This window comes from Mus caroli, chromosome 5 (assembly GCF_900094665.2).
Source record: "Mus caroli chromosome 5, CAROLI_EIJ_v1.1, whole genome shotgun sequence".
Classification (NCBI taxonomy): domain Eukaryota; kingdom Metazoa; phylum Chordata; class Mammalia; order Rodentia; family Muridae; genus Mus; species Mus caroli.
In genome coordinates, this window is record NC_034574.1 from 118643207 (window position 1) to 118669016 (window position 25810).

The following is a 25810-nucleotide window of genomic DNA, read 5'->3' on the forward strand; positions in this document are numbered from 1 at the left end:
CCTCCTCCTCCTCCTCCTCTTCTTCTTCTTCTTCTTCTTCTTCTTCTTCTTCTTCTTCTTCTTCTTCTTCTTCTTCCTCTTCATCTTCCTCTCCTCCTCTACTTCTCCTCCTCTTCCTCCTCTAGCTGTGTGTGCATATTTGTATGTCTTATTTAGGATTTCTAGAGCTGTGAAGAGACACCATGCCCACAGCAACTCTTATGAAGGGAAACATTTAATTGGGGCTGGCTTACAGTTCAGAGGTTTCACTTCATTATCATCATGGCAGGAAGCAGTGCAGCATGCAGGCAGACATGGTGCTGCATGGAGAGGTAGCTGAGAGTTCTACATATGGATTGGCAGGCAGCAAGCAGGAAGAATGTGTGAGCCACTGGGCCTGACTTGAGCTTCTGAAATCCCAAAGCCCATGTCCAGTGACACAGTTCCCCCAATAAGGCCACACTTCCTAATAATGTCACTCCCTGTGAGCCTATGGGGGTCACTTTCATTCAAACCACCAAAGTGTGTTTCTGTGTATTGGGTGAGGGTTTGGGGGCACATGTATATGTGGAGATGCAGTACAGATGTGTGTGTGTGTGTGTGTGTGTGTGTGTGTGTGTGTGTGTGTAGGTCCAAGGTTGATGTCAGAATCTAATATCTCTCCACTGGTCTTCTGTATCATTCTCTGAGGCAGGGTCTCTCAATCAAACCCAGAACTTGCTCCTATGTCTAATCTGACTAGCTAGCTTGCTCTGGGGCAATCCTGGTCTCTACCTTCCTAGGCTAGAATTACAGGTGGGCTGCTATGACTACTAACGTGTATGTGGCTTGTGTAGATCTAAACTCCGGTCTACTTGCTTATACAGCAGGCCCCACCATTCAGTTTTGAAGTACTTTCTGCAGAGACACCTAACAGATATGGGTGGGTTACACAAGAAGCTGGGTGATATCCTATTTATTCAGGGGATTTAGGATGATAGAAGAAGATGAACTGAGGAAGCTGACAGTAAATGTATCACACAGAAGCGTGCATCTTTACCAGTCAGCACTCATCCCCCCATTTCCCTCTCTCCATTCCTTCCTGTTATTAGTCCTAAGGGATTTTTTTTTTTTTGCAGTTTATTGGTAAGTGCATCCATCCCCTTTGCTCTGACTTAGAAGTTCTTGTTATCAAATCTCAGATAACTAACTCAGAGAAATCATTGGTTGTACTGGCTAGTTTTGTGTCAACTTGACACAAGCTGGAGTTATTACAGAATAAGGAGCTTCAATTGGGGAAATGCCCCCATGAGATCCAGCTGTGGGACATTTTCTCAATTAGTGATCAAGGGGGAAAGGCCCCCTGTGGGTGGGACCATCTCTGGGATGGTAGTCTTGGGTTCTATAAGAAAGCAAGCTGAGCAAGCCAGGGGAAGCAAGCCAGTAAGTAACATCCCTCCATGGCCTCTGCAACAGCTCCTGCTTCCTGCCCTGCTTGATTGTGCAGGAATAGAAACCCTGACTAAGACATTGGTGTATAACTTGACAGAAGCCAGGAATCCAGGATCTTCCTTTATACGTGAGAAAGTTGAGGCCCAGAACAGTTAAATGACTTGCCTAGTGTCCTGCTTCTGATGTGTAGCACAAACCTGTAAAATGGGTACACACATGGCTACCACATAGAAACTGAGCATTCTGATGACCAAGCCAATATATTTCAGTATTAAAGTTAAATGCCACATACATAAATGTATAAAGAAAAAGAGAGAAAGCTTGAATGGTTTCGGGTGCAAGAGAGCTGACCTGTAAAACTCATATGGTCCTGGAACTTGGACAGGCAGAATGTGGCTAGGAATTTTGGACAATGTGTTGTGATTTGGTGGAAACACCCCGGAGACACCAGTGACTCCATATTGTCATAGGACTGAGTGACCCACTTCTACCAGGTATGGCACAGAAGTGATTACAGGAATGAGGCCCCAAAGGCACTGCTCCTTCCTCCATGCCCTTTAGCTATCGATTCTGGCAGCCAGCTGCTATGTCACCAGGCTGCCACAGCTCAGTGGGGAGGCCCCATGGTAAAGACCTGAGGCTTCCCACCCACAGCCACAGAGGTGCCCTCTAAGTCATGAACCCAAGGAAGCATGACATCTTGTCTCAGGATGAAAGGCCTCAGAGGTCTTTGAAATGTGGACATATGTCATATCTGATTTTCAAATTTTCCACATTTAGGATAATGCATTAAGTAGCAATGAATTACTAATATAAAATATCTTAAAGATCAGCCCATAGCTCTTATGTGAGGGATGCAGAAGTTATGGTGATATAACTGTCACTGGTTAAAGTTCCCTCAGAGACATTTTATCAAGGTTTATGCCATCTGTGGCTGTAGCATCATGGGATCACACACAATGTTGCCTTTGTACCTTCAGTGTATGCATCTCAGCTTAATCCTTCAAGAGTTGATGGGGTTGGAGAGATGATGGATCAATGGTTAAGAGCACTGGCTGCTCTTTCAGAGGATCTGGGTTCAGTTCCCACCACCACCTGGAACTCCAGTTCTGGGGGATCTGATGCCATCTTATGGCTTCTGTGGGCACTATACATGCATAGATAGAATCACAGGCAAAACAAACACTCAAACGTACATAAAAGCTGAGAACGTTCACCTGACCTTTAACTTCTCCCTTGTGGCTGTTGTATGCCTGAGAGCCCACAGCATTATGGGTATTCTTCTGCTTGCTTTCAACCCACTCATGTCTAGGGCTGGGGGTAGGGTAGGATGAGTGTCTCAGGGTCAGAATCCCTGCAGGCATCCCCTGAGAGCGAGGCTGTGAAGTTGTGAGGAGGAGGTAGAATTGGTCATGGAGACACCATGATCCTGGTGATGTCAGCAGTTTGAAACAGCCATGGGGGAAAGCCACCTGTAATGGACTCTCTCGGCTAATGTAGCGCTTGGCTATCCCAAGAGAACAGCTCTGTGGACTACAGGCAGCAAGTCCATGGGGTGAGTCTGCTAAGGCTCCTGGAGCTTACTCTGGATGTCAGGCACAGGGTTTAATGATAACCCTCCCGATTTCCAGTCCTGCTTGGTCTGATATCCCTCCCTCATCTTTCCTTTCCTCTCTATTAGTGGGATGTTTCCTCTCTGCTGTTGTATTTCAGGGCCTATAACGCATTTTCTGATTTGCAAGGGCTCTTTGTTGAGCATTTTATCTTCCATCTCAGAGGAGATTTTAACTTGGACATTTTACACCAGTGGTTCTCAGCCTTCCTAATGCTGAATACACACACACACACAATTTTTTGATTAATGATGGATGTTGGAGGGTCCAGCTCACTTGGGCAGGACCACCACCCCTGGGATTGTGGTTCTGGGTGCTATAAGAAAGCAGGCTGAGTGAACCATGAGGAGCAAACTAGCAAGCAATCCTCCTCTATGGTCTGTGCTGTAGTTCCTGCCTTCAGGTTCCTGCCTTGACTTCCTTCTGTGATGGCCTATAAGTTGTAAGCCAATTAAAACCCTTACGTCTCAAGTTGGTGTTTTATCACAGCAATAGAAAGCTAACTAGGATACTTGAAGCAGGTCGAAAGGAATTTCATATTCTGTGGCAGGCATGAGTATTTGGGGCAGGGGACAGGGATAGATCTAGTATGGTTCAATCAGAAGCATTATGTGAAAGGTCGCCGGTATATGCCTGGTTACCCTTGATGACCATCTTGATGGGATTTGGAATCACCTAGGAGATGAGCATTATTGTGTCTGTGAGGTTGTACCCAGAGAGGGTGAACTAAGGAGGAAGGCGCACCCCAAATATAGATAGCACCTTTGCACAGGCTGAGAGCCCAAATGGAATCAAGGGGTCGGAAGGAAAGAGAGCCTGCTAGCACGGCTGTGTCTCCGCTCTGCCCCCTGGTCACCTCCATGTGATAGACCCTGCTCATTCTCACAGCTTCCTCAATGATGGAGACATCAGTTTCCACGAGGAGCAATGGAAGAGTTGTCATCCTGTGGGAAGTGTGGTTAGGATGAAAAGGAGCCAGCGGAGCCAGCTGCCAGAGTGGCAATTAAGCTGAGTTAATAAATTGGATTTTCAGGATATTACCAGAAACGAGGAGAGATTTAATCGGAAAGGGCGGATAATCCTTTGGAGTGGAAGCTGTCCACAGTAGATACATGCGGATTTCCATGGGTTTCCAAGAGGTAACTCCCCACTCTCTCCTCTTCTTGCAGGACTGGGGTGGGGTGGGGTGGGGGAAGTCTAGCTTAGTGGGTGGGGCCTGGACCATTTGTGCTGGGATGTGTTTAGCAGCATCTGCAGGCGGCTTAGCATCTATCTGTCTCTTGATGTGAGCGCTGGCTAGTTTTTCTAGTGGACTCCTTTGCTGGTGCTCCTAACATGTATCCATGCTGCTTAGACAGCTAATTGCACACATGTTGGAGTGTAATTGCACACACCCAGGTGAGCATTGTTGGAGAGGCTGTGCCTGTTACAATCTGAAGTTTAAAAAGGTGGCCATGTTGACCCTGTTCTTCATTGCTAGGCCTCAGATGTTTGTCACATCCCTAGGCCCTTTCCAAGCTAGTCTCTGAGATTCCAGCACAGGGCAGGACTTGGGCCATGATTCCTGGAGGCAGGTGCATTATGGGGGAAGACTGAGGCTGCAGATGTTGGGTGGTGATCAGCCACTCGGGGTTCTGGAGATGGGTGAGGGCTTCAGGGCATGCAAGGTGTGAAATAGACATTCAGTTCTTGCCCTCAGAAGCATACAGTGGAGCCGAGGACAAATTCACATGGCCAGAGGCAGATCCCATGGCCAAGGACAAATCCACATGTCCAAGGACAAATTCACATGGCCTGTACACTGGATTTCAGTACATCACCTGGAGGAGATGAATATGATCATGGAATTCAGGTAGCTCTCCGGAGGGACAGGAAGGCACTTTTAGGCAGGTGATACCAAGGAACACTTTGCGTCATATAGCTGAGGGATCCTATTACCTCTGTTAATGTCATCTGCTGTTATGGCTCGAATCTTAGTTTTTGAGATAACATCTTCCCATGTAGCCCTGGCTGGCCTAGAGCTCTCTGCATAGACCGGACTGCTCTCAAACTCACAGAGCGCCTCCTGCTTCTATTCCTCTTTTATCTAGTAATGCCCTCTTTCTTCTTTCACGCCTCCTTCTCCCCTGTAGATCACATGTGTGAGAGGTGTGGCCCATGTCTTTCAGCACTTGGCTTCTCTGGTTTTCTACCAGGATAATCCACCTATGTCCCGCACCACCCCCCGCCCCCCCCCCCCCCCGCCCGCAAACAAGGTTCTTAGAATGTCACCTGAGCTGGCAAGACTTCTCCTGGGGGGGTGGGATGGGCAGATCTGGGTCTCCTTACAGAAGGTTCTTTTCAGAAACATAAAACATAGATGGGCTTTGTTGAGGAGGTGCTTCTGGGTGTGGCAGAGAGTTGGGAGACTGCAGAAAGCGCTTAACTCATCCTTCCTTTATGTCACCCACCACATGACAGTACACCCTCCTGAGGTACGTTGGTTTCAGTGCAGTAGGCTGCGTGCCAGGAAGGACTGTGGGGAGAGGCCGCTGGATTACAGTTTATGAATTAGGAGGACTTCAGGGTAGCTTCCTTGGGTCTCAACGTGACCTGCTGCAGTGGGGCTGGGGATCTAGCCATTTTTCTACTGGAATTTGGGGCTATTGTTTTTCAAAGACAGAGCTGCTCAATAAAGAAAATACTGGGTTTGAAGGAGGGGAATTTGTCTGGCCCTCTGTCTGTTCCCCAGTTGCCAGAGGAAATGTAGCTAACAGCAGAGAAAGGCAGCACGGTTGAAATAATGATGCAAAGGAGTATCACCAGGGAGTCATGGGGCACAGCACTGCTGCCCTATGAGCCTTTGTAATGTAGCCTCGTTAGCATAGCAGAGTCTATGGAAGTCCCAGAAACTCCTGGGCTAGATCTGGAGCCTGTCGGGATGAGACTCTCTCTCCTGCTCTCAGCCCCTCATCTCCACATCTCCCACCCTGGGCCTGAGTTCTCAGGGAGGTGACTGGTGCACAGCGAGGACCCAGAGATGACCCCCACAGAAAGGTCAAGTTTTCCATTTCCCAGCTGTTGGTCTGTGTACCAGTGGCTATCTGGGGAGATCTCTGGCCTGTCAGGTGAGAAGGGTCAAGCAAAGTGAATAGGGAGGGGGAGGTACCCCCCTTTTTTACATTCTCTCACATACCTTTATTCCTTCTGGATAGAATCCATATATACAGTTTTGGGGAGGTCTGACAATAGATGCTTCCTATTGGCTTGGTCTGAGATGTTAGAGATGACTCATCTACATGTGGAGGGGCTTGGGGGCTTGGCCCTTATGTGACTGATGGCCACAGTTCTCTCTATGGGGGGGGGGGTGTAGCTACGTGACAGGGGCCTGGTGCTAGAAGCAGGCAAAGCTCCTACCTTCCCTTCAGGGTCCCTGGGACTCCAAGCCTTAGCTTGATCTTACCAGGCTTCCTCTCATGGACCACCACCCCACACCCAGTCCCCCTTCCCTCTCTGTTGTTTTTGTAATATACTCTGTGTTTGGTTGCTCGGCCTTTCTCTAGGCTGGGAACAGCATCAGTGGTCAGTTTTGGTTCTATTATGGTGAGTATATTCCAACTGCACTTCCCTGATCGGCTCAGCTGCAGTGCCCACAGTTCTCAGTCTGCATGTACTTCACCATGCCGGGCTCTGAGGTGCCTGATGAGAGGCAGCCATCCTCTGAGCCACTCTGGCTTCCTTCCTCTTCAAAGACCAGTTTGTTGCTCAGCCTGGGCTGCTCTTTGTTGGCTCTGCTCCCAGGAGCCTGTAGTTCACCCTCTCTGGTCCTCTCTGCTGTTGCTCTGTGTGGAAACACTTGAGACAGACTTCTGAGTTGTTAGGTTGGAAATGTGTTTATTTACATGCCTTACCTATGTATATTCTCTCTCTCCCTTCCCCATTTCTCCCTCCATCCATCCACCCCTCCTTCCCTTTCTCCCTTTCTCCCTCCAAGGTCTCACTATGAAGCCCTGGCTAGCCTGGAGCTTGCCATGTAGACCAGTATGTCCTGGCACCCACAAAGATCTACCTGCCTCTGACTCTCCCAATGACTAGGATTAAAACCATGATGCCTAGCTTCCCCTGCCCCCCCCCCCCCTAGAACTAGAGATGACATCAAGGCGTCCACACACTCCCAGCCCCTAATTAGTTTTGACTAAGGAGGTTCTTCAAGTTTAAGATGTTACAGGTCTCTGGTTTTTCCTGTCCTGGCACACTGTATGGGTTCTCAGTGAGGACTCTCTCCATCCTGCTTTGATAAGACCTGTGGTACCCCTATAGCTCAGGGGAGTGTTATAGACCCCTTGGAGCTGAAGTTGCAGGAGGTTGTGAATGGCCTGCCATGGGTGTTGGGAACTGAACTTGGGTCCTCTGGAAGAGTGGTGGATGACCTGAAATGCTGAACCATCTCTCTAGACTGCCAGGGGATTAAAAGATAATATTGTTAGTTCTTTAACAAATTCATACATGGGTATCATGCATTCTGGCTGCTCCGCTCCCTTCCCCCCTCTTACCTTCTCATAACTTCCTCTCACATCCTTCCACCCCAGTCTCTTTCCAAGATTCATGAGTTTTGATGTTTGGCTCCATTTACTTTATAACCAGGGCCATCTGTGTGGTCATTGGAGCCTGGTGGGGTCACCGGTGGGCACACAACTGAAGCCAGTGACTTCCTGCTTTGTCAAGGCATGCAGGTTCTCTCTATATTATCTTCCACCCATTCTCTATCCTAAAGGATTCTTTAAAATTTTTATTCTTTTTTTTAAAAAAGATTTTTATTTATTTTATATATGCGAGTACTCTGACATTGTCTTTAGACACACCAGAAGAGGGCGTCAGATCCCATTACAGATGGTTGTAAGCCACCATGTGGTTGCTAGGAACTGAACTCAGGACCTCTGGAAGAGCAGTCAGTGTTCTTAACCGCTGAGCCATCTCTCCAGCCCTCCATAATTTTTATTCTTAAATCTCTTTATTAAATACTTCTTCCCCAGTAGGAGATATAAAAATGTATTGGTTAGGTTGGGCAGCCCATCCCTACTGGAGTCCCAACTTCAGGGCACAGAACTGTGATCCTCTTATGTGCTTAGAAAATCAAAGGAGTGGGAAGACAGTTCTATGGTTGAGTGCTTGTGCAAGCATGGAGACCGAAATTCTAATCTCTGGCACCCATATAAGAGGTTGGGTGTGGTCACACATGTGACCACAGTATTGGTCACACATGTGACCACACTATAACCTCAGTATTGTGGGAGATAGAAAGAGGAGGCTAGTTGGGACTTGCTGCATGCCAGTCTAAAGGCATTGTCAGTGGGAGATCCTGTGCCAGGGAATAAGGTAGGGAGTGATAGAGTTGGTTACATAATATACTTCTTCCTCTAATCTCCAGATGTATATTACCCCCTGCCACACATGCGCAGTGTGAGAGCCATCAGTATTTAAGGAAGGCCCCCTGTTGCATGGTTGTCCTATTGCTTGCCTGTTGCAGTTCTCCACACTAGAACGTGAGCTCTGAAAGGTCTTACCCTCTTGAGCTAGACAATGCTTAGCCATCTGCATGGATGTGGAATGAGTAAGCTTCAGGCCAGACCCCAGCCAAGACGCTACATTTTTAAAGTCTTCAAGGAGAACCACAGGCGCCAGCAAGTCTCTAACTTTGTGTCTGTCTTCTTGAGTGTGCTGACCTTGGTGTTCTGAGACACACTTAACTTCAAAGGTTCGGCTCCCGTAAAAGCCTGCACGTCTCCAATCATGTCTTCTCACTCTGAGTTGAGCGAGTGTGAACTCCAGTCTCCTGGCATCTTTTGTTAGGGTGAGCCCGCCAGCCTCCATCACAGAGAGCCGACACATTGTTGCAGTAAAGACTGAGCAGTGTTTTTGATGGGACCAGCTTTGCACATGCTACCTTCGAGGCTCAGACCCCAGCAGGGGTTTGCTTTTTGGATGGAAGCCAGGACAGAGTTGCACCCTTGAAACTGGGCTTTGTCTCAAACATATTCAAGGTCTTCCCTGCTGGTGGCAGGTGTGCAGGGGACAAGCTCCTGGTGACAAGAGTTCAGCTAGCTGCAAGGGCCACCACACAGCTACTTGGACCCCTCATTAGTGTGGCCTGGCTTGGCTACCAGAGCAGATGGCACCTGCTGCTCTTTTGTTTCAGGGCAATTAGTGTTCTCTCTCCTCTGGGGGTCTGGTCTGGCGCTTACCCACATTCAGATCTCATCACAGCCTGCGCTCGTTTGCCTTTCCTTGGGGACATGCACCGGTGGGCCAAAATGGATGAGGGGTGGGAATTGGGCCTAGTCCCATGTAAGCTCTGGCCTCCTTCTCTGCAGCCAGAGGAGCATCTTATCAAATATGCACACAGATGCCTTCCCTGTCCCAGGATGCCTCCAGAATTTTTGGATTTTGTAATTGGATCTACAAGTGGTCTCAAGAGACAATGGAGAACAACAACAACAACAACAATCCAGGTTGTTACTAGTGTATTTCCTTGTTATTTCACATTCAAGTCTGGCACCTATTGATATTGGGAACAAACCCTTCTCCCAGTCACACTATGGCAGGATAGGAATGGGCTCCGGTTCAAGAGTCTTCCAATAGACCATCAGTCAAGGGCAAGGGAGACAGGTCACAGGTATGAGGAATAAGAATGATTTTGAGCCTTGTGGCAGCGGTGGCAGTGGTGGTGGTGGTGGTAGCGCACACCTTCTTCAATCCCAGCACTCAGGAGGCAGAGGCTGGTGGATTTCTGAGTTTGAGGCCAGCCTGGCCTACAGAGTGAGTTCTAGAACAGTCAGGGATACACAGAGAAATGCTGTCTTAAAAAAAAAAAATAAAAAAAGAATTTTGAGGCAGCTGTAAATTCGCAGAAGAGGCTAAATGGAAGCTGGGATGGAGTTGTTGGTTCTAATTAATTGGTGGCAGGAGAATTCCTGTCTCTTGAGGGATGGCGCCTCATGCAGGGAGATTTATATGCTTTGGGATGAGAGGCGCTGGCGTGGTTTCCCATTGACTTTTTGCACAGATGATCTTTATTGAAGAGCCATCAGGTAGACGGAAGGTTAGTGGAACAGGGATCTGCTTTCTGACCCGGGTGGCATTCAAAATGTCAACCTATTTTGAGGCTTATTTCTGTTAAAGCTTAAGGTTAATAAGGTTAGAAGTTCTAATTGGGCTTATTTTAGAATATCACTGAATGCAATCTCCCTGCCCTCTGTGATTTCATCTATTCTGGGCAAATTTTCTGCTAATGGGCTGCATCCCAGTCTTAAATACATAGACAAGGTCATGCTGGGTTGACCAGGCTGGCCTCAAACCTGTAGCCTTCCCATCCCCATCTCTTGAGTGGCTGCTATTGGGTTCGGCTCCCTCTCTTTAAGTTATTTTCCTTGCTCTTTTGGAGCTGAACTAATGCTTGACTTGAAAGCTGATGGCTGTTGTTTGTGATGCCCCATAGAAGGGGCTCTTTTGCCGTCCTCCCTGTGAGTGTACCTGTGTGCAGGTGTACATGCAATTGTGTGCATGTGTGTGGAGGAGAGATGCCAGTGTCTGGTGTCTTCCTCCATCACTCTCCACCTTAATATCTGGTGCAGGGTCTCTTACTGACTCTAGACTTCACTGATTAGTTGAGGTTAGCTAACCACTGAGCTCCAGGGATCTCTTCCTGTCTCTGCCTCCCTAGTAGGAGGATTAGAGGTATGTACCACCATGTCTAGCTTTCTATATGAGTGCTTGGGGAATTGAACTAAGTTCCTCACATTCACACTGCAAGCCCTTTACCAACTTACCCCTCTTGCCAGCCCCATGCCATTCTTACGGTTGAGTCAGATCTCCCTGTACCTGTACCATGTGAGTGCTAGCAAATCCAAGAACTAAGGTGGCAGAGGGAGAAGATGTGACACCCACCCCTGCCCCTGATCCTTGACACCTAAGGGGAAAGATGTAAGAAGCAGTAGCAGACCCTTGGGACAGGGACAGCACCGCCTATGTTTCCTGTTTTGTGGTTTAGGGTATGAGGGAGGCCCCACATCGGGAAGTTGAAATCAGAAAATCCAATCTTGCTAGCTTGCAAGACCCAGTTTGGGGGGGGGGCGATTCACAACAAAATGAATAAAGATTTTCAAAGAGGAGCGGGGAGTCCTCAGATTCCATAGATACTCTTTACCCAAGTCTATGGGTGACCCTGGAACCATTGTATATTATGAAGACTCTGAGATGTTCACATTAACCGTGAAGCTAATAAAGAAGCAAAGGTCAGAATATACCCAAATGCAGAGCCTCTATGATGTAACTATCCACTGTGTCTAGATCACAGCCTAGTATTACTTGATGTAAGAGTCAACAAATGAGATGCATGCGCCATAGGAAAAGCAAGCAGTGGGGGTGGGGGCAGGGATGAGTCTTTGCTAGAGCATTTGCCCAGTGTGCCTGAAGCCCTGGGTTCAAACCCAGTCCTAAAAAAGATATTAAAGTATAACAACCAATGGAAGCTGATGTAATGAGACTAAGATTACAAAGAAGGCAAAATAATTATAAAAATTAAAGAGAATATATCTTCTGCAGTTTAGGTGTGGTGTGTACCCCTGGGGTTCAGATGTTGGGGTAGGCATCAGTTTTGGCCTCCTGAGTAGCAGCGAGGAGAGGTGTTGGGGCCTTCAAGAGGCAGAGCTTCAGGGGTCCCTGGAGTACAGCCCTCAGAAAAGATTGAACTAGTTCTTGTAGGACTCTGGTTGGTTGTCACTAGGAGAGAGCTACTTCTTCATGTAGTACAAGCTTGACACTTTGTGTGATCACATGACCTTCCCCAAACATGCAATCCAACCTCACTGTCGTGACACTTGCCATAAAGTCATCACCAGGATCAGCTCAACCAGATCACATGATCTTGCACTTTAGTCCTCCAAAAGGTGAGTCCTCTTTGCATGACCCAGCCTCATGCACTTTGTCATAGCAACATAAAACAAACCGACCCAGTGGATAGAAACAGAAGCCAAGGAGAAGCTATCAAAGAGTGAAGTTAAAATTCTAGTACTGAACTTTAGAACAGCTGGAATAGTTTTGTTTTTGTTTTTTGTGTTTTTTGTTTTTTTTTTTTTTAAACTGGACGGCTTACCAGGTGATTTAAGACGATGGAAAAGATAGTCTGAAAACTTAAAGATTGGCCAATGGAACTTATCTGATCCAAAGAATAGGAAAAAAAAACTCTGAAAAAAAAATGAACTGAGCCTCAGGGCCTTGTATGAGACCAGCAAGACTTCCATGTGAAGTTGGAGTTATAGAAGAGGGAGAAAGGGGACTGGAAAACTATTATAGAAGTGATGGCCGCAAACTTTCCAACTTGGTGAAAGGCGTGTGTGCTTGCTGTTTGACCAGGCACAAGCACGTATAAACTGGCAAATGGTTGAACATGCATGCACACACACACACATACACACACAAATACATGTGCACCCAGAGGGATGTGCACATGTACACGTATGTACATGCATGCATATACACATAGGACTTAACTGAGGGGTGGAAGGACAACTACTGTGTGTGTTGTGGGGGAATGAGAGTATGTGAACATGCCGTAATGTTTTGTGTGCTAACTAAAAATAATCATGAAAAAAAAAAGACCTTCATTGGCTTGGGGTGTAGCTCAGTGGTAGAACTCCAGATTTGGTGGTGTTCATGAGGCCTTGAATTCAGTTCTTAGCACCTTAAAATAACAAAATGGATGAAGGTATGAATGGGTAGGTGGGCTATAGATGGATGGGTAAGCAGATAGGTGAACAGATAAATGGGTGGATATTGAATAAACGAACGGATGGTAGACGTGAATGGAGGTATGGACAGAAGAATGAATGGATGGGTGGTAGGTGAAGGATGGATGGATGGATGGATGAATGGATGAATAAATGGAAGAATGGGTGGTTAGCTAGACAGTTGAGTGGAGTGGATGGATACATGGATGCATTCATGCATGACCAAGCCATGAACTACAGGGTAAAGATGCTTCGCCACTTCAGACTTTCCCAGAATAGAGGGAAAGACTTTTGCAGGAAAAATTCTAAATGAGTTTCCCATGCTACTATGGAGTGTATGAGTGTGTGTGTGTGTGTGTGTGTGTGTGTGTGTGTGTGTGTGCATGCGCTGAAGAGACAAGTGTCTAAATTGGAAGAATAAGAAGTGAAGTTTAGAGACGAAGTCTCACTGGTGGCCAGACTGGCCACAGGGAGTCAGGAACAGGGACTAAAGAAGTGTCCGAGGAAGTGTCTTTAATGGTCAAGCTAGACATTTGGATCCCAGTTTTCTTGGCCTTCAGTGTTTTGGAACAATCTTTTCTTGATTGAACACCTTGTCATAGGTACTCAGGGAAGGCAGAAGATCCTGGCCCCACTCTTTGATATTATAAACATTTTAGGTTTGAATACAAAGTCATGGGTTCTGTTGTATCTTCATACCTATGCTGTTACACTTTGTTCTTACTCATTCTCCTTCCGACGCCCCCTCCAGCCCTTCCCCACCTCCCCTGCCAAGCCCCATCCCTGAAATAGCACCAGGGAGCAGATTCTGGCTTCATGAGGACTCGCCTTTTGTCTAAGCTATGGGCATCTCTCCTTAAATTTTCCTCTAGGTGAATCTGAGCCCTTTCAGATCTTATATTCTCCGGGCAGCTCATCTTGGGCCTGACCTTTGTAGGTCAGCCATGAAGGATCCTTGGTCATCTAATTGTTACAGTCTCCTTGATGGACAGCTCAGCGCAGTCCTTCCTGCACAGTGTCACTCCTGTCTCAGCAGGAAGAGCACCAGGGCTGGGAATAAATTACCATTGATTGCTTTTGTGGCTGCCACCTGTGCCCTGATGGCCAGGGTAGCCTGAAGGGTGTTGGACTTACAGGTGCCCTCATGACCACCAGGAAAGCCCCACAGATACCCAGCATGCACAGGGCATGACCTCAGGACCCCATTCTCATTAGCAGTAGCTGTCCCTTGGAGAGCCACCTAGACTGTTAAGTATTAGAAAAAAAAAATCCACACTTACAGAGGCTGCTCCTGTTCAGCCAACAGAACAAGGAACTTTACACGGGGTTCTGTTCCATGTAGAGGCAGGCATTCTCCCCTACTCCTGTCTCTTTCTGCCTCTCTGTCTCTCTGTCTCCATCTCTGTCTGTCTCTGTCTCTCTCTCTTTCTCTTTCTGTTTTCCTCATCTGCTTATGTATCTGGTAGAGGCCTGGGAACACTATGATCCCTCAATAACTGTCTATTATGACAATCATACACAAGTGTTCGGAGCATGTTTCCAGCGTAGCTCTGGAATTAGACATGGTGGATCTGGGAAGTTCCACCCGTGGCTGCATGACTGCCTCTGCCAGGGCCTTACTGGGCATTGGGCATCAGCCCTGCTGATCACTTCAATATGTAAGCGTTCAGGAGAGTCACCCTTTCCTCTGCCTCAGCAGACAGAGCCAGGTGATTGATCCTGCCATCTGTCCCTATATCAGGGAGGGGAAATGCCAGAGATTCTTCAGTCAGAGATCTGGGGTTCTAGATGCAGAAGAGACCACTCATGGGCACTATTCATGTGGACATGGCTGTCCCCCCCCCCCCCAGTAGCCACAAGGAGCTAGCTCATAGTGGACTGAGAGGTAGGGTTGGAGGGTCATTGGAGAAGACCCTGACTGTTCTTATGTCTTTGGGATTTGTGTATGTGTGTATGTGTGTACCTGTACAGAACATGTGTATATGTGTGTATGTGTGTGTGTGCATGTGTGCAGTGCACATGTATGTGTGCATGCATGTGTGCAGTGCACATGTACATGTGTGCTCATATACTTGTTTGCACATGGGTGTGGAGGCCAGAAGACATCCTTAGGCATTGTTCCTCAGGCACCATCTACATGTTCTTTTGAGACGGGGTCTCTCACTGGCCTAGGTCATGTTAATGGATTTAGATTTGCTAGGCAGTGAGTCCCAGGGATCCCCATGTTTCTGTCTTCCCAGCACTGGGGTCACAGGCACCTGGCTTCCCACGTATCCATGAAGGATCAAACCCAGGTCCTCATACACACATGGTACATCTTTTCCCAGTTTTGGCACCTCCCCTGTCCTTAGGGACTTTGTCTCTTAGAAACACCCTTTCCTCAACACGGCGGTGAAAACTGAAGTCAGTAAGTACAGAAGTCAGGTCCCCAGCTCAGCTCTCAGCTGAAGTCGTGGATGTTTCCTCTGTCGCTTTAGGAGAGCTAATGTGATTAGAGACTCCATCTACCATCCCGTTATCCTCAGTCTGTCATGTTATCTCACCTGTCAGTTAGCAGCCTGGGCTTGCCTTTTTCTCTGAAGAGAATCTAAATAGAAATAGAACCCACTGGGAAGTCCACTGATTTATATAACATTTTTTTTTCTTCTTCTGCCAGGTCAGTAATAAAGAGGAACGTGGTGGAAGGCAGGGGACGATATCACTCCAGGAAGTTGTATTAGGAGCCGGGAGTGAGAGGACTCTGAGCCATCATTTCCTGGAAGGGTTTGGGATGTTGTCAGATACTGATGGAAGGAAAAAAAATAATTGTGGCAATTGTCTTAGCTGTCTCCGGGCTTGTCATAGTGATGCTGATAAAATCAAATAAGCTGGAAGTGAGGTGACTTGTTAGTGTGGGAAACGGTCGGGCTCTGGCAGCCGGTGAGGTGGAGGTGTCCAAAGTGCTTGCTCGTTAAGGGGATTGATTGTCTCCAGCGCTGGGAAAACGTTCGTAAGCAGAAACAATGTCTCAATGAGGGACCTAGCATCCCTCTCCCGAGCTGGGGCAGTAGGGTAGCTGCGGGCTATCTGGTTGCAGCTGCCTGGCTGCAGCTGATCTGAGAGGCAGATAGAGAATTTAGGGAGATAATTGTTCCTGAAAAATGATTTTAAGTTTGAAACAAAAGCTGAACAAACCCGATAAGAGGGATAGTGACTTTATTTTTTTTAAATAAAAATATTCCTTTCCTTTTCTTTCTTTCTCTCTCCCTCTCCTCCCTACTCTTTCCCTCCCTCCCTATTTCCCTCTCCTTCATCTTCTCTGTCATTGTCTTTCTGTCTCTCGCACTCCCTCCATCTTGTTTGTCTCTGTCTCTGTATCTGTCTGTCTGTCTGTCTGTCTGTCTGTCTGTCTGTCTGTCTCTGGTTCTCTCTCCCTCCCCTCTCTCTGTCTCTCTCATCCTCCAAGGTCTCACTCTGCTGCCCTAGCTGCCTTGGAGCTCACTCTGTAGCCTAGGCTGATCTTAACCTCTTAGCAGTCTTCTTGTCCCAGCCTTCCAAGTGCTGGAATCACAGGCATGAGCATCTTAAAGTGCGCAGTTCATTGGTTTCTAGCCTATTTGTAAAGTTCTGGAATCATCACCATTTACAATTTGGAGGTGTTTTTATCAGACTAAGGGAAGCTACCCATTAGCAGTCAATTCCCATCCTCCACCTGGCCTGAAGCTTGGCAACCGCTCCCCCGTGTCTTGCCTGCGTGGATTTACCTGCTGTGGGCACATCAAACACCAGATGCATGCCACATATGGCCCTTTGAATGGCAGTTCAGGCCCATTCTGTATTGCACATCCTGGGTCAGCCTTGCTCAGCAAACCATCCCTCCATTGTGAGCTCATGGTGGAGCTGTTTGTTCCCAGTGGCTGCGACCTAGTCCCTTGGGACTCACTTAGTGTGTGTTCCTCTGAGCCCTCCAAACTTGCTGGCTATTCACGGACTCATTGGTTTGTCTGATACACACTTAATGAGCACTCAGTGTCTTGGCAGTGTTCTGGGGACACATTAGCAGGAAAAACAGGCAAAACCAAACCAAACCAACAACAAAAATACCCCCCTTGCTTTCATGATACTTATGTGCCTCTGAGTATATATCTGTCTATGACAATCACCACTATCAATAAATAATAGTATATCAGAAACAAAAACCACGGAGCAGCCAGATTTGGAGAAGGGCAGGAGAGCTGTGGAGATGAAGCTGGGCTGTGATGAGACCTCACCATGCAGATGGCACTGAACAATGGCTGCTCCTTTTTATATAGCAACTTGTGTTCCTGTAGATGCTCAGGACACATTTTTCCATGATTTATTTTTTCGGCAGGGGGAGGGGGGAGCTTAAAATAGAGTCACTCATTTATTCAACAAATGTTTGCAGAGGGTAGGCTTGGCTCCCAGCTATATTTTAGGTCTTGGCTCAAATGTCAACTCCTCATGAGGCCTTGCCTCCCAGACCCACCTCCAGTATTTTCTATTGTAATTCATGGTCTCTATTAAAAAGTTGAAGTGACTGTAGTACATTGCCATCTCTGGACTTTTAAAAAATTGAACAAAATGATTTTTCTGGAAGTTTCACGCATGTGTGCAATACATCTTGATCACACCTATCCCTTACCGTCCCTCTGGCTTTCCCCAGGGCCCCCTGTCTCATTTCTCTCCGCTTTCCACTGGGGATGTGATGCTACAAGCCACTTAGAGTTTCCTACACTGACCTCTGCACAATGACAGACTGGAACTGGCCATCATGAGCAGGTTAAACCATCTCTCCCTCATTTTCCCAGCGTGTTTTCTATCACAGGGAGAAATGAGACAAGGAGTGTGGCTGAGATTTCCGATTTGACTGTTGTCAGAGCAGCAGCAGGTACAGTCCTTTGTCCTCAGTGGGCATGCATGTGTGTGTGTGTGTGTGTGTGTGTGTGTGTATGTGTGTGTGTGTACCTGTGTGTGTGTGTGTGCACCTGTGTGTGTATATATGTATGTGTGTGTGTATGTTTGTGTGTATGTTTGTGTGTGTGTATGTGTGTGTGTGTGTGTAGCAGCTGCCCATCCAGCCCCACACTGTGTTTGCTATGGGTCACCAGCAGATCCCATCTTGGAGTACCCAGTTTGATTCTCACCCACTTTTATTTATATTAATGTCCAGGAAAAAGATCCCAAGATAAAGTAAACCTAAGGCCACAATCTGTGGCATCTTGTTTCTAGAAACTCTCATTTGGGGGACTTTGCCACCATCTCTGCTTGCTGGTTCAGAACTATTTAGAAGTTGGTGGGGAGAAAAAAAAAAGCCTATGTAAATGACAGGATGTCACACAACCCCACCTCCCATTTTTATTTCCCCTCTCTCTCCTTTTTTCCTCTGCCATACATCAGCATGGTCATCATTGCAAGTGATACAGGGACTCATATCTGAATGTGGTCCTTGGGAATCAGCCGATGGGTTGGTTCTCCCTGTGACTCCTTTTCTCATACATGTTTGAGCTGCAGCCATATTGTGTACCTCAACCCTATCTTGGGAGGCCTCAGGGACTTAGGGATGGGGCTAGCCTGTACTACAGGGCGATGCTTCTCTTAGAGATGGGGCTTCAGGAAGAAAGTCCTTCTGCAAGGAGACCTGTGCTCCAGCCTGAGGTGCTATATGCCAGAACCTGCTCGATACACAGACTTCTGCTCATTCCAGCCCCTGCCACAAGCATCCACACTCTTGCACATACCCACTCACACCCTCCCCCACATACATGCACCTATGCAAACTCACCCACACCCATATCCCCACCTCCCACCCCACATGCATACACCCGAACATGTCTATGCACTCTCTCACAGGCCAAGAATGGGCACTTCATGGCTACTTGTTAGCCGCCTTATGCCCACCTCATAGCTGGCAGTGGGATGCTAGTTCCTCAGTAGCAGCCACCATTATTAAATCGAAATCCAATGAGCAATTTCCTGAATTTTTCAAAGCTTATCAAGAGTGGCTCAGGAACAGGTAAAATTAATAGTTATGAGCCAATTTCCATATAAATGAACTTATTAGAAAGTACCCAGCTGCCTGAAGTAGAAGATTTTTTTCTGAGGGAAAATGCTTAAAAACAAAACAAAACAAAAAACCCAAAACAAAACAAACAAAATAAACAATTAAACCCCTCACAGCTGTGACCCCGCTGCGACTACCTTTCCATCCATTGCTTGGGGGCAGCCTCTGCATCTGGATCAGCTCACATGGTGGACAGTACATGGTTTAGAGGGCGACTGTCATGTCTCACCTGACAGAACTGGCTTTTCTCCTTGCTCACCTCAGAGCCCACACACAGCTTTAGCAAGGATGGCACATGAAGTCTTCTTCATTGTACCTTTTCTGGTTCCTCAAAGGTAGACACCATTCATTATTCAATGCTGAAAAAGAACTCCTTGGTTCTGAGAGAAAGGTTCCATCTTCCAGGATAGATTGTCCCTTACAGGAGACACATTGATGAATGGCATTCCACATCCAAGTGTTGGATGCCATCTTTGTAACCTCTTGAGACAGGAGGACAGCCTAGAGTTGAGTGTTCCTTTTGCCTTGTTTTATGGAAGTCATTGGTGTAGGGGTGCTGTCCATGGTAAGATTTCTCTTGGTGAAGCAGCAGGTTGCAGGTTCCTTTTCCCCCAATGTTTTCTTCACAGACTAAACACTGAGACACCAGATGCCGAGCTCACCAGGCTCCATGAGGCAGGAAAGAGGTCCTGAACCCCTTTTAGTTCAAACAGACTCATCATCAGAAATGGTGCAAACTGGCCTGGGGGACTCAGGTTGTGGGGAGTTGGGGAATTAGCTTCCCTGCTGTCATCCTCCTGCGGTCCCAGTCAAGATAGATGCAGGGAAGTTGGCAAGAGGCTCACAGGATGAGATCCAATCACAGACCTGTGCTGATGACTTTTTATTCTTCTCTGTGCTTGGTGAATGATTTCCAGTGCAGTAGCTAGGCAGTAGCCTTCGTTTTCCAAGAGCCCTCATGTGCAGGAGCATGTATGTATGTATGTGTGTGTGTATAGATGGGTAAGGATGTGAGTGGGAATGTACATGTGTGTTTGTGTTATGAATTAAGGTAGATAGGTGGTATTTCTGTATTTATATTTAATCTAATTTGGGGTCGATGGAAAGTCTAGCATAATCCCCCTGTCAGCCACAGTTTCTGTGATAATCCATGGAACATGTGTCATCCTTTTGAACCATTGATCTCATGTTGATCCCATAAGCCCGCAAAATCATCATCATTCTGTAAATCCTGAAGAGTCTGAGCTAGGGACTCATGAGTTACAGAGAAGCTGTATAGACAGAGCATGATCTGTGTCTGCTTGCTGGAGGGGAGGGGAACCTGAGTCAGAGAATTCTTGGCTTTCTTGAGTGTGGCTTGAGGGTTCTGTGGGTGTGGCCTGAGGGTTCTGTGGGTGTGGCCTGAGGGTTCTGTGGGTGTGGCCTGAGGGTTCTGTGGGTGTGGCCTGAGGATTCTATGGGTGGGTGTGCAGGGCAGAGAGCTATGTGGGACATGCCCAGAGATGCAGCATACCTGGGCTCTTGTACTTGTAGTGTGTGTGTGTGTGTGTGTGTGTGTGTGTGTGTGTGAACTTGGCACAAGGCAGGGTCATCTAAGTAGATGAAACCCCTATTGAGAAAATGCCCCCATCAGAATGGCCGGGGCATTTTCTTGATTAATTGTTGATGTGGGAGGGTCTAGACCACTGTGTGCAGTGTCATTCCTGGACCAAATAAGTCAGGAAGTAGCATTCCTTTATGGCCCTCTGCTTCAGTTCCTGCCTCCAAGTTTCTGCACTAATTTCCTTCTGTGACAGATTGCAAGCAGTCTGCTGAGTTACCCCCAGTCCCAACCTCAATTTGCTTTTTGCTACAGCAATAGAAAAAAAACCCGGAAACTCAATAAAGAGCATCTCTTCTTTAGGGAAGGGTTGCGCACCCACTCTGAGGTGCTGCAACCCATGAGTAGCCGCGAGTGAGTCTCCACCCTCTCTAACTCCTCATTAACCAAGAGGACTGCATAAGATGACTGTGTCCGTTGCTTTCTGCAGAGTCATGTGCTTTTACTTTAAACCCTATGGTATGTCTGTTTTCCAGGGCAAATGGCTCCTTCTATGAGATTCTGCAAGTGGACTTTGGAGTCGATAACAGCAGCAGCCTTGCTGGGGCCCAGCAAATCACCTGGCAGGTAGAATATCCTGTGGAAGACTCCATGAGTGAGCTCTTCGTCTCTGAGATCTTCATCAGCCAGACTACCTTTGTGGGCATCGTCCCTCTCACTATGGTAAGCAACCAGGGCTCATGAAGATGAGCCATGAAGGAACTTCTTTTGAGTATTTTCTTGTTTTGTTTTGTTTTGTTTTGTTTTCTTTCCTCTTTATCTTTAGGGATGTGCGGGTGCCCCCGAGTGTGAGTCTTTGTAGAGGCTCTAAGATTTATATCAGGAAACATCTTTTATCGCTCTTCTTTCATTGTATACAACGAGCTAGAGTCTTTCAGTCAAATGCAGAACTTGCCAATAATGTCCAGTCTCTTGAGCCCACCTGCTCTGGGGATCCTGTCTCTGCTTTCTTGGGCTAGTATAACATGTGGGCCACCTTACCCACCAGGTATTTGCATGGGGTTCTGGGGATCAGAACTTCAGTCCACACACTTGCGTGGCAAGTGCTTTAACCTCTGAGCCAGGCTTCAGCTTCTTTTTTGAATGCTCATATCACTCAAAGAAGCATGAAGTATCTGTAAGCCCATCATTCCTCGCACACTTGGTGTGTACTGTTTGAACAAGGGAAATGTACTTAAGCGATGTTTTATTTACCTGCTTTCCATAAGGGCTCCTGGGAAGCCATTTAGGGTTTACTGTATGAGACTCTTTTCATTTGTGGTGTTGCCAAGTGGCTCCTGGGGACCTCTTGTCTTTTATCGTCTCCATCTGCGTTCATATCAGGTCCAAGTGCTACACTTGGGGAAGATGGCTTCACTGAAGTGTGTAAGGTCTGTGTGCTAGAGACAGAGGCTCTAGATGCCCAAGAACTAGACCCTTGTCAGTTGGCCTGTTCTGAGAGTCCCCAGGTGGCCCCGAGGATTGGCAAAGTTTAGAATGCAGATGGACTGAAAGGGCCTTGTTGGGAAATGACTGGCTGAAGCTGGACAGAGTCCCAGAGTCCATTAAACTGCCCACATGTCTGCCCCGTTGGCATGGCAGGGATGACATTTCCCCCTCTGAGCTTGTCTGGGGCTCTGTTCACATTAGGCTCAGGAGCCAGAGTTGAAAACAGGATTATGGGTAGAATTTCAGAACCTCCAAAGCATGGTGAGAGTGGGTGCGCATTGGAAACACTAAATATTTTTGGACTTTTCTATACTGGACCCAAATGTGGGGGAATCCACATTCAAATATTCCGGGCCACTTGTGGCTGGCTGTTGAACACATGACCCCAGTGCTTCCGTCTCAGCTGCCAGTCAACTTGGCTTTGAAGATCAGTTTTATCATAGTGACCTACAGTTGGCTCTGTGGCAGTCACAGCTTGGCAGGATATCACTTAAGGGGCAACCTGAGGTCCAGCGGGGAAGGAGGGTTTTCCAGCATCTTTTTCTGGGAACCCATTCTCCAGCTCAATGTGCATGAAGCTGGGCATGGCGGGTTTTGTCTCAGGGCCCTTGTGATTTACTCCATGTATAATTGATAACACCCAACTCCCTACAAGCTCTGAAACCTGGGCTGGGATGGTATGGTACTGGAGGCTGAAGGAGTGTACCTCACTGCCTACAAAGGCAGGTGCCAGTGCCCAAGGGTGCTGTGGAGTGACGTGTGATATTCTGTCAGGAAGGTGGGACCAGGTCAGGACACCAGGGTTGGCTAAGTACAGACCTCGGCCAAATCCAGGCCCATGCCTGTTTTAGCAAATAAAGGATTGTGGGAATACGAGCCCACTTAGGATGAATCACCCGCGGCTACTTGGGTGCTGTGATGAGGTTGTTGCTAGTAGGCGGGAATGCATCTCTGGCTTGAGTGTAATTTTAGCACCCTGTAATGAGTGGCAGTTGGAGATGAATCCTGAAAATGTGGTTGTTAAAAGGCTTTGGGGGAAACCTCATCTTCTGCATCGGAGCTTACTTCCCAAGGATGTCTTTATTGGTGTGACCCTACCCTCTTTGGCCAGTAGTTCCATGTCCTCTCTCATGATGGATAGGGATAGACTAGAACTGGGGGAGAAGGAGCTTGATAAACACAAATGGAAGAAGACAGGGACTGCAGGTCAGCGCATGGCTGGTCAGAGTGTGGTTCTTTCCATAGCCTTTCTCTCATGGCCACTGCATGGTGGGGCAGCATGCCTCCTGTGTGAGCACATGTCATGCAAGCCATATGGAGATTATTTCTCCACCTCATCTGTCTCAAGTGCCTCCTTTTTTAACATTTTGAGTCTCCTGAATCCCCTAGAGGAGCCAGTTTATATCCCATGCATCCTTCTCCGCTATGACTAGTCACATCTCTCCATGTGGCTGAGTTCCACTCTGGGATACTTCCTTGCTTTTGACTTTGCTTGCTATTTATTGGCTGAAAAGTGGAATGGCTGAATTTGCCATGTCTTGGTTCCCTTTGTGGGGACCAGGATGACTCCAGGTGGGGGGGCGAGGTGGGGTGGCTGAGTTTACTCAGTAGAGTTTCCTAAGGATTTGGTGAGGTGTTCTAGGGGAAGAGTCTACACTCATTCATATTAATAATACTGTTGTTTACATCATTGTCAGCATGCTAATTATCATCTACAGGGAGAACTGACACATGCGAGAATAAACAGAAGTTGCATTTCAGGTTAGGAGGTGGTACTTCTGGAGGTTTGGATGTGAAATTTCACAACAGGCTCAAAGTGTGTGACCATTTGGTTCCCAGCTGGTGATGCTGTTTCAGGAGGCTATGGAGCCTTTAAGAGGTGGTACCTAAAGGAAAAAAAAGGGGGGGGGTACTGGAGAGATGGCTCAGCGGTTAAGAGCACTGACTGCTCTTCTGGAAGGTAGCACCTAGCTGGAAGAAGTAGGTTTCTTGGAAAGGAGAGCCTTGAGGTTTCTATCACTGCCCTGCTTCCTGTCCCTCTGTGCTGAGATGTGAGTATTAAGGTTTGCTCTTTTGCCAGCACACAGTCTGTCCATGCTTGCCTACCTTCTCTGCCTTGATGGATTGTATCCCTTCAAGCCACAAGCTGAAATGAATCCCTCTCCTTTCAGCCCACCCTATTTCCAATTACTTTATTATAGTGATGAATGAAGAGACTGTTATCAAAGGCAAATGGAGTGTTGTGTGTGGGCTTTTTCTGGGGAGACTCAGCACACATGGTTCCTTACTCAAGGTGGGGGACCCACAATAGACAAAAGCCACAATTACACCAAAGTCTAATGTGGGGAACAGTTTCTATGCCGCTTACTAATATCCTTTCCCCCCTGAAACCTCTTGGATTGGATCTGCGTCATCCACATTGTCTTCAGCACCACTGTTTTCCATGCCCTACTAGGATGGCCCATTAGGCCCTGACTAAAACATTCAACCATGTTTCTAGTCCAAACTCCCAAAGTCTTACACATTTCTCCAACAAACAGCATGGTCAGGCCCAACACAGCAATACCCAACTCCTGATACAAACTTCTGCCTTACTGTTCTTTGCTGTGAAGACACGGAGGGAACTCTTATAAAAGAAAACGTTTAGTTGTGGACTTCCTCATAGTTTCAGAAAATTAGCCCGTTATCATTCTGGTGGAAAGCATGACAGCAGACAGGCAGTTGTGGTGCTGGAGATGTAGCCAAGAGCATTACATTCTGATCTGCAGGCAGGGGGGTGGGGGAAGGAGGGAGGGAGGGAGGGAGAAGGAGAGATAGAGAGAGAGAGGAGGAAGAGGAGGAGGGGGAGTAGGAGGGGGAGGAGGAGGAGGAGGAGGAGGAAGAAGAAGAAGAAGAAGAAGAAGAAGAGGAAGAAGAAGAAGAAGAAGAGGAAGAAGAAGAAGAAGAAGAAGAGGAGGAAGAAGAGAGGAGGAGGAGGGGGGAAGGAGAAGGGAAGAGAAGAGGAGACAGGGGCCCCACCATGAGCTTTTGAAACCTCAAAGCCTACTCCCCGATGACATACATTCTCCAACATCATACCCCCGCCCCACTAGTCCTTCCCAAACCGTTCCACTCACTGGGGACCAAGCATTCAAACATATGAGCCTAGGGGAACCATTCTCATTCAAACCATCAGAGGAACCAATAAATTTATTGGGGTTAATAACAGGGGTGTGGGTGAGAGGTTACTTATCAGAACAGGAATAATTCAAAATCAGCCATGTCACTGAAAAAAAAAAAACAACCCGGTGACAACTGGAGGAAGTTGCAACCCTGGAGCTCTCTGCAGGACTCGCAGCCAGCTGGATAGTTCTGAGAGTCTGCCCAGGCAGCTCAGCAGGCCAGAGTCTGTTCCTCTTGCAAGTGCTGACTGCTTCTAAATCTTGGGGAGGGCTCCTCCTGAATCTTTTTCTTCCAGCTTTCCCAGATGTGTGGCGTTTGCTTGCTTCTCAAGTCTCATGAGCCTCCTGGACCTTCCTGGAGTATGCAACGCATAGGGAGCCAGGCACAGCCATTGGATGGGTGGGAATTCAGTGTGCACCAAGATTCATCTGCTGTCAAGGAAAGTCGAGGAAGACTTGGGGGCGCAGTCTATATGGTTCTTAAAGGTGATTGACATTGGCTAGGAAGTCAGGAAGTCCTTCAAGGCTGAGGAGCAAGAAGGTGTTTAGGGAACATATCGGGAGCGTGTGTGTGTGTGTCTATGTATATATGTATATATCTGTGTGCATGTGTGTATCTGTGTATGTTTATGTGTATATATCTGTGTATATGTGTGTATCTGTGTGTGTATGTATATGTGTATATATCTGTGTGTATGTATGTATGTGTATATATTTGTGTATATGTGTGTACCTGTGTGTGTGTGTATATATATATATATATATATATATAT

General features: G+C 47.3%; 1 protein-coding gene across 2 annotated transcripts in view; it reads left to right on the top strand.

Annotated features, from left to right (window-relative positions):
* The window catches only part of Tmem132b (transmembrane protein 132B), a 250718-nt gene that overhangs the window by 143639 nt on the left and 81269 nt on the right, over nucleotides 1-25810 (top strand). The window contains exons 1-2 of one of the 2 annotated variants that reach the window (XM_029476909.1): nucleotides 17642-17675; nucleotides 20925-21111. In XM_029476909.1, the coding sequence (XP_029332769.1) occupies nucleotides 21040-21111 (72 nt within the window). In that variant the 5' untranslated portion in view covers nucleotides 17642-17675; nucleotides 20925-21039. Of the gene's footprint in view, nucleotides 1-17641; nucleotides 17676-20924; nucleotides 21112-25810 lie in introns of those variants that run through there. The other variant, XM_029476908.1, reaches the window with a different exon arrangement.